At 37.1% G+C, this 16,900-nt stretch overlaps 1 protein-coding gene across 4 annotated transcripts in view; it reads right to left on the bottom strand.

Annotated features, from left to right (window-relative positions):
• Positions 1 to 13,269, bottom strand: part of LOC137108671 (gamma-aminobutyric acid receptor subunit gamma-3-like) — an 86,106-nt gene extending 72,837 nt beyond the window's left edge. The window contains exons 1-2 of one of the 4 annotated variants that reach the window (XM_067493541.1): positions 13,013 to 13,269; positions 12,463 to 12,617 (exon numbers count right to left, since the gene is read on the bottom strand). In XM_067493541.1, coding sequence (XP_067349642.1) covers positions 12,463 to 12,617; positions 13,013 to 13,068 — 211 coding nt within the window. In that variant the 5' untranslated portion in view covers positions 13,069 to 13,269. The other 3 variants (XM_067493542.1, XM_067493544.1, XM_067493543.1) reach the window with 3 other exon arrangements.
• Positions 13,270 to 16,900: the final 3,631 nt, after the last annotated feature.

Here is a 16,900-nt window from a genome sequence, read left to right as displayed (position 1 = left end):
AACACCTGGCTTTTATCTGAATCAAAGTCCTTTTCTTCTTTGACACACGAGCAGCAAACTCAGTCCATGTGTAAAAGTGTAAATAAATTAGTGAACACATCAGATAGAGGGGGATAAAAGTATAGCACAGCTACATTAAAAAAATAAATAAATAAATAAGAGAAGTGTCTGCTTGTTGGTTAAAAATGCACATGTGGTGCTTTCCTTTTTACTGCCACCCACAGCTTAACTGTAAAAGCCCAACGTATTCTTTGAGGTATAATAGTATGTATGATTGCAGCAATGTGGTCAGTCAGTGTAGATCAATAGCTTGTTAGCTAGCGACAATTAATGCCTTGTGTGAGTCACTGACCACACACAAGCCTCATCTGGATTACTAACCTGGCTCTGAAGAACTGTCTGCTTGTATTTATACACACACATAAACTGAAACATGCACCTAATACACCATGATAGTAATGGGTTGGACCCCTTTTTGCCTTCAGAACTGCCTTATCCCATAGCATTAATTTGACAAGTTGCTGAAAATATTCTTTAGAGTTTTTTTGGTCCATATTGGCATGATAGTATCCCGCAGTTTTTTTTGGTGTGTGTTTTTTTTTGCAGAACTTGTAGTTATTGCTGCTTATATTAATTTTCCAGTTCTTGTGTTTATAATTAAAAAACAAACAAACAAACTATTGCTTTTAAAACTAGTGTGACAAAGATATTTTTTCCCTGGAAGACCAACTATAGTCTCTGGCAAATATATCTGAGTAGTAGCAGTTGCAGTAGCATTTTGTACACTCAACCCATTAAAGCAATTAAGATTTAATTGCTTTAATTTAAATGACTCAAAAATGAAAGTAATTAACCACACAAACATAATACACATGTTTTTAGACTCAGTATAGCTTCTATATTCTGAGCAGTATAATCTCATATCTACTGTGGGAAAAAAATACAAAATCAATAACGATAGTAAAGAAATTATAGGAAAAAGGTGCATTTTTCTTATAACGTGCTTGTCGTTCATTACAATTTTAAACATTCAGTATCAAAGTATTCCACATTATGTTAATGAGTAAATAAAAACCATTAATTAACCACAGTTAATTGTACCACCTGTTAAAATGTAGCAAATGGACTAGAACAATATGGTTTAAGTTGCAGCACAAAATGCAACTCAAATCAAAACTCAATCCACCAACCCTGTCTCCTAAGAATTACGTTCCAATATAACTAAATAGTTGGGTTTTTGTAACGTAAATATTAGGTTCAAATGCAATGTATTGTTTTCATTAAGGGAAAGGGAGCTACCAGGAGGTGGTTGGGGAGGGTGTAAGCCATATAATGCACAGGACTTTTAAGCCAATGACCCGAAGAAAACTGCTGACTTTAGGGTTAGAGTAATGGATGTGTTTAAAAGCGATAAGACATGATTTGTGTAAAACAATAGATGTTCGGTTTTCTTCTTTTACACCAGCCCTGGATCTTCCACTGACCCTAACCAGTTCCTGTACCTCCCTAATCACAACCATAAAATGCTTTAATAATCCCGTAGTCAACCAAACTGGACATTGTACTGCAGGAAAGTAACAGAAAACGAAATCAGATATTTTGGGAGACAAAAATACATTGTCTGGTAACATTTAATTGATGCATTCAGTATCAACGTATTTACTACTCACCATTTACATTACATGACAACATAGTCATTACATTCATAAGAAACGTAATGTGGTCTAAATAACATTTTCCAGGAAAACAATCACGTTTGCAATTTAGTTATATTGGAATGTAATTTTAAGGAGATATGGATCAATCCACATGGTACTAAACTGCACTAATAACAGGCAGATAGACAGATTCAATAAATGCTGTGAGCTTTTACAAACTTAAAAATCATTCAGGCAAACATGAGTCAGGCAGGGAAGGTAAAAGGGCGCAAACCAAATACATGCAAGGGTCAGAAGCAGGCAAGTAATTCAAACCAGGCAACCAGCCCAAAGGGGAAAGGAAAGTCCAGGTAGATATCACCTTATAGGGAAAACAGGTAATAGAATGACAAAAGTAGAGGCGTTTGCAAGAGAGGAGAGCTATGATAAAACTGTGTTGTTCAGGTGTGTAGGTAATAGCTGGTCACTGATGTTTTTACAATGGAGGTGTGTTGTCCTCCTTGAGGGGAGCTCAGATTTAGCTTTAATTGAACTCTTTGAATCATCCTGGCTTCCAAACTTTACATTTGCGTGGATGCAGAGTGCCCAAAATATACAAAGCCCTACACACCTGCTCAAATGTTGTCCTTGATTCACTGCTGAACACATGCAAACTCTGAGACACACACAAACAGACACAGACATGCATCTTTGCACAGTACACGATGATCGCACAGATCACAAACAGGGATCACACTCGGAATACAAAAAGAAAGTGACACAATAGGGACATGAAACCACCTCATCTTCATCTAACACTAACTGTTTCTCATCATTTGAGGTGAGGCTCAACACTTGTTCAGCTCACAGGATATGTGGGTCACTTTTTTCGCAAGTGGACCAGTCACCCAGTTTATATAAAGATTAGGCTCATCGCTGAATTGAAAAGACAGGAAGAAAACAAACATGGAGGCTAAGATAATAACCCTGTTATGCTGTAACTTGGATTTCTACTGCTACTTTCTCAGCTCCACCTCACTGCTGTAAAGAAAGTTCTCACTTTTTGCCTGCTTTTAAAAGTGTTGTAAATAACATAAATCCCTAACAGGAGACAAATTTTAAAAGGTGTGAGAATGATGTCTGAGAATGAATAAACAGACAACTGATAACGCTAAATGCTAAGAGGGGAAGCATGGGTTGCAATAAAGCTGTGAGATCTGTGCAAACGATATGAAATCTACTTGTTTAGCTTGAAGTTTTAAGAACTTACTAGTGCAGAATTTAAAACAATTATATACTGACCACCATGAGCTTTTTAAGCAGTTTCCAATTCGATTTACATGAATAAATGAGCCAAAATACAAAGAGGTGCTAAAAGTGTCAAGATAAAAGTTATGTTGAGAAAAACTTAAAGTATCCAAATCCTTTCAAACAGCTGCAAGTGGTCAAAACAGTATATTTGCAGACGACACCCAAACTGTGAGAAGGTGCAGAGGAACAAAGAACGTCATGCCCACTGAAGCCAGCGAAAAAACTGTTTAAGTTTTACCCATATCTAAACCTATATAACCATATCTATAAAATTGAATACAGCAGGAATTTTCACATTTGCTAATTAGCAACAAATAAAAAAATAAAGATGAACTGGATGAGAATATTATCAGTCTTGCAGATATCTGGTCATAAACCAACATAATAGGAGAACTGAAATCGTGTTAAGATGGTTTTTATGACCAATATCACGAGTCACTACGATTTATTCTCTGGGAACCACAAATGTCACTAACATGTTTTATGGCAATAGTTATTTAAAATTATCAATACGTGCAAAAGTAGAGAAGCCAACAACCTCTCGACTAGAAAGGACTGACAATGCCACCTTCAGAGCCAAGCTGCCACCATGAACAACAATTCTAGTAGGATTGCTGCCTCACTGTATATTGAGAAATATTTTTTTAATAATTAATTCCATTTTTAAAAATAATTTTACATAAAAAAGGTGCAACTCAAGACAGGAGAATACTGAATCTATAACTAGTGGTACAATCATTGACCAGCCTCCTCTATCTTGGCTTTGAGCTCTACAAAGGTGCTACAAAAGTCTACTGTCACCCAGATTCTTAGAACAACTTGGCAGCAGTAGAGAGATATTGCTTTCTAAGGGTTTATGAAGCTTTCTAACTGATCAGAGAAGGCCAACACCTGTGGTGGGACCTCATAGCTGTCAATCAACACACACACACACACACACACACACACACACACACACACTAGTCTTTCCCTCATACCGTGATTTCAGACATTAATACGGCTGCCTCACAAGCTAGCAATCTTCCAACCCCACAGTAGACAAAATAGAAGACAAAAAGGGAGGGAAAAAAAAGATTCAGCAATTTCAGCAATTGATTGACTGGTACCTTTTGAGGCTCTTATTTATTACAACTCCACGAGAAAAAGGGAGAGCGAGGGCTGGGCAACGTGAACTGATTTCAAGTTTTATGCAACAACTGTACTAGCCTGAATACAAAAAGTTGCATATAGATTTGAAGTAGTGGTTTTTGCTAAACAACCACTAAAACATAATACATTCAGCTTAAGATTAAGCTGTAAATAAATGGCCAATTAAAAACTCAGATGATAAAAGCAGCAGTTTTTAGTCCACAATTACCTGTATATAACACGATACACTACAGAGGACCTCATATGTTTTATATATAAAAGAGGCAAAAAGAAGAACATTGCTCAATATTTTGTGGGGTTGCATGTAAACTGATGACTCTGATTTAGAGAAACCCAGGAGTATCTTAAATATGAGCCACACTGTTCTGAATATAGTATCTAAATGACTTTGTGAGAGTACTTGCTGTGTGTTTCTTCGAGAGTCACTACAGCACATCTCAGCTGAACAGAGGTTTTTTTTCCCACAATGACTTAAATGTCCCAGATCTGTCTTTGACTCAGCGTCTTCACCGAGTGTGTTCGTTTATGCAGGGTATTTTATGTTTTCTCCTCACACAAACACTGCCAGTTCATGGATGACACGGCGTTTGCCAACGGAATTTCACCAAATTTTCATCCTAATTATAGACTCAGAGCTGGAGGAAGATTCCCCATCCAAAATGTAAATCACCAGACTGAACTAAGTTGCTGACGGGGGGAAAAGTTGACAGCTCGGTCATTTTAAAGAACCTACAAACACAAATAAAGCCTGTTAATTGATACGGAGCTAATTGATCCCACTAGAGTCTTTGTACAAAGTCAACTGAAAGTTCAGCTCAGGCTTCTAAAACTTTCTACTGAAACGGTTATAAATCAAAATCTTTTACACTTGGTGGTGGCAAATGCAAGGTACAGAGTGTAGTCTCAGTTTGAATCTTAATAAACCTTAAAATAACTTCAAACACAAAAATCTTGCAGCTAATATTAAACTAAACACAGTCAAAATACAGTGGAAGGTTGTTCTGGTGGTTTATTGTCAAAGTAACGACAAGGCACGGCACAGGTTTAATGCAGAGCAGAATATACTGGATGGCTAAAATATGAGGAGGAATTATATTGTTTTATTTATAAATCAAATCATTGCTGACATCATCGTGCAAACATTGTCAATACTACACAACTTGTATTTGACCAGAAGGAGTAAATGAGCCAATCAGAAGCCCATTTTACCCTGGTCCTTCAAGGCAGAATTACTGCACTAATTTGTGGCCTTGCCTTCATGTATAAAAAGGTGATTTCACCAGATGAGAAACAGCACTCACAATATGATACAGACTCAAGCACAGTTATGTTGCTTTGTGTACTACCTAATAAATACTGAGGTCATATTCAGTTAGTTTATCTGAACAAGAATATCTTTTAGCAATCAAATGTTTTGCTAGATTGGAGTAGAAATAATAAAACTCTACAATGTACAAATGGACAAGAGCAGTCAAAGACAATGGTCAGCTAACATCAAGTGTTATGTTTAAACAGCATTTTGCCTAGACATTTTTGAGGCACAGTGGCAAAAGAATGATGAGGTTTTGCACGCACACACACCAAAAATTTTGTTTTTTTAATTTCTCTAGCAGCACTTTTGGTTGTTAAATTCTATGGAAAGGTCAAGTAAAGCACGCTGAGCATTAATAAGATGTATTTATTGCATGCAAATAATTTCTCTGGTATGTCTCAGTGTGGGCCTGCACAGACAACAAAATATGGCTTTGAATCAAGATTATATCAGTTATGAAAGCCAGTGTATAACTTTGCTTTCTTGATAGTTATTGCTTTCCTTTCCCCTCAAAAAACTAAAATAATAAATATAATATTAACACATTTCTATTTAAACTTTGTTTTAAACTTATGAGGCCAACAAATTGGAGCTTACCATGGGCAGTCTGGCATATCAGATTCAAGCTTAAACATCCCATCAATCACTTTTGCTTATGTGTGGACTTGGTTTAACAGCACAAAATCATATTGTCAGATCTAATATCACTGCACTGTATTGTAATCATTACATGCATCCAGTTTCAAGCGTACATTTGTCTGACCGTGGTCACATACTACCCCTCCAGAGCAAAGAGGCCAATATGGAGCAGACAGAAGAAATTTGAACTTCAGTTGTCTTCATACAAAGTTCTTTCTGCAGTGTTGTGTAGAGATACATCCATGTTTTTGTGTTTTAGAAATTAAGCGCTGTGTAACAGAAAAGAAAAAGAACATTTGATTTGTCTGATTTATGGATTTGTTCTCACTGATGCCGCTCACTCTCTTCATTCACTTACTGGGTCACTCTACTGCAGCTGGAGAGGAGGGGCAATTAAATGCTGTGTTTCAAGGCAGAAACAGACATATACAGCCTTTACTCAGTAAACAAAGTCTATCTCCAGGGAATGGCGGGTTCTCATTCTTTATGCAAAAAAGGGAGTAAATGTAATACGGTCAGGGAAATTTGGGCACAACATCAACAAAAACGTCTCTTGGATCCCTTAATTCCTACCCGTGTGATTTTATAATGAACTGGATTGACCATGAACGTAACACTTAATGTAAAAATACATTTTGTCGTGATGTGCACATGGGTGGGGGGGGGGGGGCTATTTATTCACATGGAGTACCGACGTAAGGCAAGTGCTGTTAAACCAACAAATTTTACTCCAACCTGCTACCTCTTTCACTTCACAGAACCATTTTTGTTTTTTGTATTGGATCATTTATTGTAAATCAGGGATTTCTTTTTTTATGTAAGCTTACCAACAATTTCATCCACATCTAAATACCACATTGGACATCACATTATTAACTGTCTCTATTACTGGGATGCTGGCAGCTGTGTTCACGGAGAAGCATTTTGCTGGCATTTCAAAGTTGAGTATAAGTCACAAAAACAGCTTTAAGAAGAGTCAACATAATGACAAAATGCCTCAATGCCTCAATCTTTGTCTAAAAAAAAAAAAAAAGGCTGAAGTGTGACAGATTGAGTTGTGAAAGCACAGGTTTTCAGCAGGCCTTCTCCAAACAAATGCAAATTGCCCAAGAGAGGATGTGCATCACACCTGACTGGAATGGATTTTATTTTTATGCATGTGTGAAAGCAATTTTAGCAGAAGTAATGCACACCGTCATTCATATTTGCGTTCTGTGAATTTGCCTGAGCAAGCTAATATGTATTCAGTTATAATTTCAATTTAAATAATAGTTTTCATTTTACTTTTGATTGGATTTCAGAACTGCTGAATTGACTTTATACAGTCCCACAGACAGACAGAGCAGAGGTCATCAGAGCACTCCACCACACCTCTCAGCAGCCCCAGGATGAAATCCTCCACGAACTGTCAGCCTCAGGGCAGCCCCATGGATGCCACAGCTACAGTTCAGCTTCATTTCAGAGGTCAGATATTGCTGACTGCCAACAACTCACCGTAACACCCAAAACTGTGTGCCACGAAATTAGTTTAGATATTAGAGTTGAATTAAGGGGCTTGAGATTGGGATGCACAAGGCCGTGGATTCGAATCCCACCCAGCCTCCAAGGGCCACCTTGGCGAAATATTAAAAATTTATATAAACTTATTTACTAATGGAACTGAAAAGTAGTAAAGCAAATAAACACTATAAGAAACCAATTTAAAAGTTGACAATGAGATATTCGGCAAATTGTAAGAAAATAATGACAGTGTCATGTATAGCGAATACTTTTTTTATTTCGTATGTTTTTGTTTTGTTTATATGTTGGTATCTTTTCATTTATTTTTCTAAATCTGGCACTTTGCACCGGTTTCCCGAGTGTACGCCAGTAATACTGTACAATCCTTTTAGTGCTACTAGCTTGGTTTATAACCATCATCATATATATTTTACTGTAAAATAACGTCATAGTAATCGTCATATAATGTACAGTTATCTAATAAAACCACCCCAAGACCATAAAAAGTTCATGTAAAAAATATCTCAGTGTATTGAACAACTCAAACAGCGTCACACACACACGAATGTTCACTTACGTCTCTGTTTCAATGCAATCGGACTTTGCATCCAATATCAGGTTCAACAACCAGGCGACTAGTCCACACATCCATGCTTCGCACAAGAATAGCTGTAGCCGGTGTTTCTAATCAATCAATCAACGCTAACAGAAGTTAGAAAAGCGGTTAGCATCGTGTCGGTCGCTAACGTTAGCTTAACGGCTTTCTTCACCACAGAATTTACAGAGACAACTTTACAGAATTCCTTCTAACATACAATCAAGCAACAAACCACATACATTATTAATGACCTTAGGAAAGTTGCAAAAATACTGTTTTCTATGTGTTTACCTTACTACAGGCGGATTTCCGTTACGTCAACTTCTCCCGTATCTCCCTGCCTCTGTTTCTCTTCCTCACGTACAGCCAATCACAATAACCACAGTATCCATGACCGACCAATGATTAGCCAATAAAATTAAGACACAGGTTAAAGGTGCAATCTGAGTTGGGTTTTTTGTTTTGTTTTGTTTAACCCCGATTATAATTGCTAGTAGATTGTGTTATGTTCATTTATTTTTTTATTTATTAGAGTAAAAACAATACAAAGAAATACAAATGGTACATGGCGGGGATAAAACTTAAACCTTCATTGTAAAGCACCAGACTTCTTCCTTTGGCTTCCTACCTGTAGCAATAAAGTTGTTTTGAACAATTTGCGCGTAGATCTATTGTTGTAATAACAAACAAAATATGAGAGTCCTCACTAAGTCAGTTGCTATTACAAAGGCTGGAGATCATCTGTTTTCTATCCAGACTGTTAATTTGGGGATTACTTTTGGCTATTATCGAAATCTAAAATTAATAACCTCTCTATGTTTTAGAGAGGTTATCTTTTAACTGAAAAAAATTAAAAATTTGATGCATTGTTGCATTGCCATTTAATTTAGTTTAATTTTTTAAGGTTTAATTTTGTTCTGTTTCATTACCTTAACACAATGTCGTCATCTTAAGTTAGATGACGACATTGTGTTAAGGTAATTATTATTATTATTATTATTATAATTATAAAGGTATTAGAAATGTCATTGTTTTAATCCTAAATGTAAAAAGGCACTTAGTGAGTGTTAAAAACCGATTCAAACTGTGTTTTTTGTTTTCCCAAATTCCTTCTTTGTGGTTCAATTGTCTACCTTTCATAACAAATGATTAATAATAATAATAAATTAAGTGAATTTTGTCATTCCCAAAATTATTAATCAATTTATTATATTTTACAAAATGACATATCTTATTTATTGATGTATCGTAGAAGAGGTTGTGTTGAGGTATATAAATAATGTATGTTTCATTTAAAAAAGTCAAAAACAGCAAAAAGCCAAATGATGATACAAAATAATCTATAGTAAGGTCCTTCCTAAATAGGAATAATAGATTAAAAAGTATTTTACATGGTTAAAGTGATTTTCCTTAAAAAAAGCAGACCAAAAATGTAGCATTACAAGTGGTAGACACAGTAGCCATCAAAACATGCTGTCTATGTTACCCACAATGCAAATGGTCCTGTGCTGGTAGCAGCTAATATATTCATGAGCCATTAGCCTCGAGCAGAAATGAAGGGCAGGCTGTATGGTAAGAAAGTTTGGTAACTTGCAAGCATTTCTCCAGACACTGCCTTGGGTGACATCACTTGAAGCAACTTATCAGACTTCACACAGTTCCATCTGGAGCGCAAAGAAAAAAGCTTTATACAATTTTTTTTCACACATGGAGTCATACTCCCCATCACTTGTATAATGACCTCAATATGTAAAATCGGCTCGGTTCCCAATTCCAGTAAAGAACATATATAATGTACAGAACTTGTCTGGAGAACTCTTACTACTTCAGCATGTATTGATGTAAGTATGTGTTTAGGTAGAGAGAGGAGAACAATGTCCCATCATTTTACTGCAGAAAACAAAACATACAGCAGTTCTCAATAGAATACCATATGTGAGATAACCAACTGTTCCTCTGATTTTATAAACATATTGTTGATTGGGAATGCAAAATCTAAACCCAAGAAGAAGTAATACTGGAAAAATGTTAGCAAAAAACTAATTAATATAGCAACCACAGTATTCCAAAGTCTGACAGTGTGGAACCACCTTAAATATAATTGAGATACCTGTGCTGTTCCTGTAGATAACACCCAGGGTAAATATAAAAAAATCACATTGGAAATTCTTTGTGGTCTTAAAAACATTGGTAGTTCAACATGAAAGACTTCATGAGGTGTGCATTATAATGTTTCTATAGAGTCACTCTATGTTTACATTATGGGCAATTAGCACTATTAAAGCATGTCAAATTCCTGCAGATATTAGCTGTTTTTATTTGTAATGTACCAATGGATGGACACCTATCAATAGATTACTCACAAGTAGTAACGAAAATGTCAAATTTGTTGTGATCAGACAAGTTATGATGTTACTGCCTACATACATGACTTTTAGGTAGACTGTTGATGCTGGACATAGAGAATGATGATATTTTAACAAAGTGTTGCCACTGAATTACATACAGAGTAGGTGAATTACATCCTTTTTTAAATTTTTCTGTGACTTGACTACCACAAGGGCCGGAAATTGAAGTTTCGTTATTTACATTAAGAATACTACTGTTTTTAGAGTGAATAATTACATCTCAATTTTCCCATTAAGATGGAAATGCAGAAGTTAGAGATAAACGTTCACAAGAGCCAGGTTCTGTGTTTATAAATTCTCTTGGATATAGACCTGAAATATACTGTATATTGTACCACTACCATCATGTCAAGTAATCAGTTCACTGGTAGCCCCACCTTAACCTTTATGTTCCAAGAACTCAGAAACAGACTAGCTCTTCAAATGGCACCTGTAGCAATAAATGGGGCTAAACACTTATTACAGGGAACTCTTCCAGTCAGCAGCCCACCAGTGACAACACTCTGGGGATCAAGCCAGTAACCATTTGATTCACAGCCAGCCTCATTAGTTTGGAATAAAATATTGCATAGATTTAAATAATAATGAGGAAAATAAGAAGAAGTTGTATGTTTTTCTTACAGTTATGCCTTTCTATTAAGTACAGATGGCCCAACGCAATGATCTCGAAACCCTGATCAATAAAAAACATTAAATGTTAGTGTCTTTTTAATGGTTTTCTCAACCTTCTGGTATGGAGGTGCATTAATGCCTGTGGAGTGGGCAGTGTACACACCTGGAAAGGCTCCATCAATGCTGAAAAAGTACATAGAGGTTTAGAGCAACATATGCTCCTATCCAGACAACATCTCTTTCAGGGAAGGCCCTGCACATTTCAGCAAGACAATGCTAAACCACATACTGCATCCATCACAACAGCATGGCTTCACAGGAGAAGAGACCAGTTGCTGAACTGGCCTGTCTGCAATAAAAAAACATTTGGTGCATCCTAAAACAAAAAATCCAGCAACAAAGGCTCAGGAATGTTGAGCAGCTAGAATCCTGCATCAGACAAGAATGGGACAACAAACATCTCCTACAACTGCAGCAACTGGTCTCCTCACTTCCCACAGGTTTACAGAAAGTTGTTAAAAGAAGAGGGGATGCTACACAATGGTAAACATCACCTTCTTTTAACCAACTAACTTAAAATAGAAATATTGTACTTTCCTTTTGATAATAGTTCATTTTCAGATAAAGATACAAAAAAATAAATGATTCCATTAGATATGACAGATGGTAACAAACTGTACTACCTGATTAATAGCTCTACCTCGACCAACTACAGCAGTAAAAAGTTTTTACACTTGATTTTTTCGCTAAACATATTTCTGTCATATTTGATACTGTAGGGTCATTTGCTGCATTTGAGTACTTTTATTTTCAGCAATACTTTTCTTAAGTAACTTTTTTCATTCAGTCTTTCACTTGTAAATTAATATTTGTACAGTGTGGTATTTGTGGTTTAATGTAGGTGACAGTACCAACATATGACTCGCAAAACTAGTACAGATTATGCTAAAACTAGAACAATTAATAATCACCTAATTACTCCATTAGGTGATTGGTCCTGCTCCTGTTTGATAGTACAGGTATTTCATAAACTGAGAGAAAGGAACCCCACAAACAAAATTTCAGTTTCTTTTATGGTTTGAATTTAAGTGACACAAAAAGCCTTGTTAGTCTAACCTGTCTCATATGTATCAATTATATTAAAACACCTTTATGTTATATTTTATGACTATATTAATTAGTAATAAGTAGAAAGATGTAGAGCAAAATGAATAATGAAAAACTGAAAACTCCTGAAAACTCAAGTTTTCACGCTATTACACAAGCTTTAAACTTTACAACATGATCCAATCCTACCTCCAATGTCTGGCCGAAGAGTCTTGTCATATTCCTTAAGCAGATTGTTCAGTATAAGTGTAGCATCCTCCTGGTACGACCTGGGAACCAGCATTTGATTGACAGTGGTGTCGTGCTGATCTTCATCGTCATTGCCATATTCCAGTAGATCAGAACTGGGGGGTTGTGTTGGGGAAAGAGGGTGGGGTTAAGAGAAAGGAGGGGGGTCCTTTATCATGTTACAGTGGTTCTCCATTTAATAACCATCATTGTCATGAAAACTTTGTCGCAGCACTAAAACATGGTATGCTATCACGTATGCAGCTTGTATTGTGAAACAGTGAAACCCACTGTGAATGATTGTCAGACCCCAGACTCTGGATCTGGGCACAGCAGTAAATGGTTGCTGTGTGTGTTTGTGTGAATGTGCGGGGAAAGCCCTCAGAAAAAAATCATGCATTATCAACTACACTCATTGACATAAAATGCGTAATTGCCATTATATCCTTAACTTTGGAAGCTTCAACGAAAGACCGTCCAGCTGTTGATCAAGCAAAAAGATCAGACTCACCGAACACCTTGAGCGAGCAGAAGTACAAGGAGGATGGCCACAAACTTGATTATCATTTTCCTATACACGGATCACTTCTGATCACATAAACTGGTGGATGGAGACCCCGGCGTGTGCTGCTGCCGCTGCTGCGAAAAGGTGTCAGTACAGTAGGTGTGTATAACCATCAATCCGTGCTCCCAACTTCCTCATCCGCCCACACACTTTCTTCTGCGTGTCATCTGCGGCCACACAACAGCGGTCTCCCCTCGATCCTCCAAGCTCCTCGCACGGGGGAGAGGGGGGAGGAGGGGGAGGAGGAGGAGGGGGGGGGGGGGGGTCCTCCGGGATGCACGAGGAGATCAATTAGTGCGATCGGTCCAGCGAAAGGGAATTCGAATCGAACGGGATCCAGCAGTGCCCTCCTCCCTCTCTGTGTGGGCAACGAAGTGGCTGGGTGAAGGTGTCTGCTGCTGGTGGCGGCAAACCTTAGGAGATCAGCATCTTGTGTGACTCATATACCGTGCACAGGCTACAGTACATGCGATACAGGGATCATATTTGCATTACATTATCTGAATGGAAAACAAACACAAACACAATCTTATTGTATTTGCAGGCTACGTCATGAGAAATATTTATTTATTAAAATCACATTTGCTGCATTTTTAAACACCTGTATTTTATTTTCCTTTCTTCTAAATATTTTTATACGTAAATGGTGCTTGTGCTTTTCTTATAAGTGAAACCTCCCTTAGCTCATCCAAGCGTTCAGATTTAATAGTTCGTTCACATGTTTACAGTATGCTGCGCCATGCAGATAATAAAAAACATCAAATATGATCATACAGTCATAAAAACAGTAGGATATGGGTTTTACTGAATCAACTTGATTTTTGTTTATACTGATGTTTGCTGTTTGCTTGATGATGATCGCCACTGGAAGTCATATTCAGACTTTACACACCCGTTTACGTACCACAGAGTCACAGAAAACTCTCCCCCGCACTCAAAATAAGTCATTTCTGGATAGGCTCACAACTTAGTAGGGCAGCCCAGTGTTCAGCCTACAAAACTGTGGGGCTGAGAATCCATACAGCGACTCACTCTGTTCGACTGCAGGGCCTTCACTGCCCCCTGGTGGCGGGATTTGCTACACATAAATAAACAATGATAGTTACTGCAGAGCAGCAACAGGCGGATTAACCGGCGCTGACCCCCATAAATTTCTGGTTATTAACACTGATGCTTAACTGAAATCCTCCTTGCGGCTGTAATTATTTTAATTATACCGTTAATTATATACCCAGGGTTGGAACATAGTATGGTGTAAATGTAAAACTGCAAATACTCCATAACAGAATCAGAAGCAGAAGCAGAAAGTGAAGCTCTAAAGTAGTCAGCCTACAAAAGAATGTCTTCGGTGACAAACTATTATAAATTAACTCATTGTTTTTTTTAGTCACGAGTGTGAACAGCAGTTCACTGTAGTAGCTCCTACTTCTAGTAACATTGCAAACATATTAGTTCACACGATCCCAAACTACAGTAGGGGTTGAACTACTCCAAAGCACCACAAGATAATCTTAGGGTTGTTACATGACTAATGGGAAAGGAAAGAAGTAAAACAAAATCCGAACTCAAACGTATATTGAGTAGCAGCAAATGATTTTGTTATATGTAATAAGATCATAAATCTCAATAATCCAAACCTGAATGACATATAAAATAAGCTACTTTGGTAGCACAGAGTCAAATTAGATTTTTAAAGCATTACTTTTCTTAATTATTTTTAACAATTAGCCACTGTATTCCTGAATTCTAAATAAAGCAACACTACTCTATGTTTAATGATTATTTCGGAATACCAGCTTTATTATTTTTTTTATTTAATCATTTTAAGCATAAATAAATAGATACATAAAATAATTAAATAATGCATCCTTAAGCACAGCTAGAGCTACCATGGCTTTGCTGTATTTTTGCAAAATTTAAGCAAAACTATCAGTTTAATGTTTCTTCCATTTAATCATGTAATCGACAGCTATTTATAGATGTTCAAAAATAAGAGAAACTTCATGCATGTGTAACCTCTGTCTACATCTGTCTGGGAATAGGCAACTGTTGTTATCACAGTCCTGTAAGTCTCCATACTGTAAGCTGAGTGCCGTATGTGTTTTACATCTCGTGGTTGAGAGATCAAAGTTCAAAACTTCAGGCTGCTTCCTCCACGCATGACCTAGCTTTCAGATAATCAATCCTAAATTTGTCCCTAACACACACCAACCACAGCTGTCCAGACACTACACAGAGAAAAACAAGCATTTGTCATCGGCTGGGACAGTCAAGGCTTAAATTGGAGCCTAGTGCTTCGCTGTAAGGGGCCCCTGTGAATGGGTGAAAGCAACTTAAGCAGAACTAAATCCCTTTTCTAACAGATGTATGGCAGATGAGTCTGTCACAGTGCCTGGAGAAGGAAGGGAGGGGCAGACAATCGTTTCTTGCTTGGCAAGAGAAGAAGGGGTGTTTAAATGGATGGATGGTTGGACGGATGAACAGATGGATGGATGGGAGCACTTATTTATTGGTTGACAAGAAAGGTGTAAGTGTGAAAAGTCAAGGTTTACCCCAATAGAGATCATTTGACCTGCACCAAAATTATGGCTGTTGAACTGAAATATTTCAGTAGTCAACACGCTTACTCTATGGGTTTATTCAAGGCATTCTAGCATGGAAACGTTATTTGTTTGTCTGTAGCTGTTTGCTTGTGGTCCACAATGGTGAGAAATTAAACTTAAACGTAAGGATGAGATTCATTATCAGAATTATGACACTAGTTTATTGAAGCTAACAGAGAAACACTGCTTTGTTAAAATAGCCCAGCAAAACATACTGTGGTCTCACGTCTCTGTGATTAGATGTTGGTTGGTTGGTAGTTTATGGTTACCTAGTTATGTAAATTTTATACATAACTGATGTAAAAGGCAAAACTTTAGTTAGGTCAGTGGGCCAAAGAATTCCTCCTAGGATGAGTCTTTAGTGAGGATATAGGTGCATACATTATTTGCACAATATTGCATTTCAATTGCTTTTTTCATCGGTTTAGGGACAATCATCTGCACGTCAACAACAATCAAGGATTAGCATGTGTTCAGACTTACTGTGTTAGCATGCTAACATTTAGTAATTAGCACTGAATTAACATTTTGGACATAACATACTTGCGGTTGCGGTGTTTGATATTCCTTGTGTGTTCTAGTCTTTCTAACATTGTCATATCCACTTTCCTGCTGAAGCACAAAAGTAGCTTTGGAGTTGTTTTGCCATATATATGGTATTTTACTAATTAAAAATGAGGCTAGAAGAAAAATCAATGGGTCATCCAATTATTATATTTGTTCCCAAAAAGAGAATGAATGACTGCAAAAAATATAATAGCCATCCATGTCTTAGTTGGTGAGACATTTCAGTCTGAATCAAAGTGGTGGACAGCCTGAATGGACACTCACACTGAGGTTGAATATACTTACACAGTTTCATTTCCTTTGTTAATTGAAAATAAGGTGCGGCAGGTCAGCTCCAATAGACCAAACCAACGACTGACTATTTCAAGGACTCAATGACTGCAGGCACAAACAGAAACAAAAGGTTAAGGAAAATCTGTATAAGCAACAAAAATGTGGAGGTGGTGGAAGAACAGATACAAAGGTTTAAAGTTGTTTCAAGCTATGCCAAGGTATGTTCATCTGAAGTTGGTTGCTGTGGCAACCCTAGAAAGACACAGGTTGCTTTTCAACTGCATTTCACTGAACTTCCTATGACACTACTGCTGTGCTTTAACTGGCACTGTACATGCAGTAGTCTTTGTTGCTCTGACAGACACAGAGTAGCTGCAGGGCTCTATGGCAA

Source organism: Channa argus, chromosome 23 (assembly GCF_033026475.1).
Source record: "Channa argus isolate prfri chromosome 23, Channa argus male v1.0, whole genome shotgun sequence".
Classification (NCBI taxonomy): domain Eukaryota; kingdom Metazoa; phylum Chordata; class Actinopteri; order Anabantiformes; family Channidae; genus Channa; species Channa argus.
The sequence above is the reverse complement of the archived record's forward strand: the minus strand, read 5'-3'. Positions and strand labels throughout refer to the sequence as shown.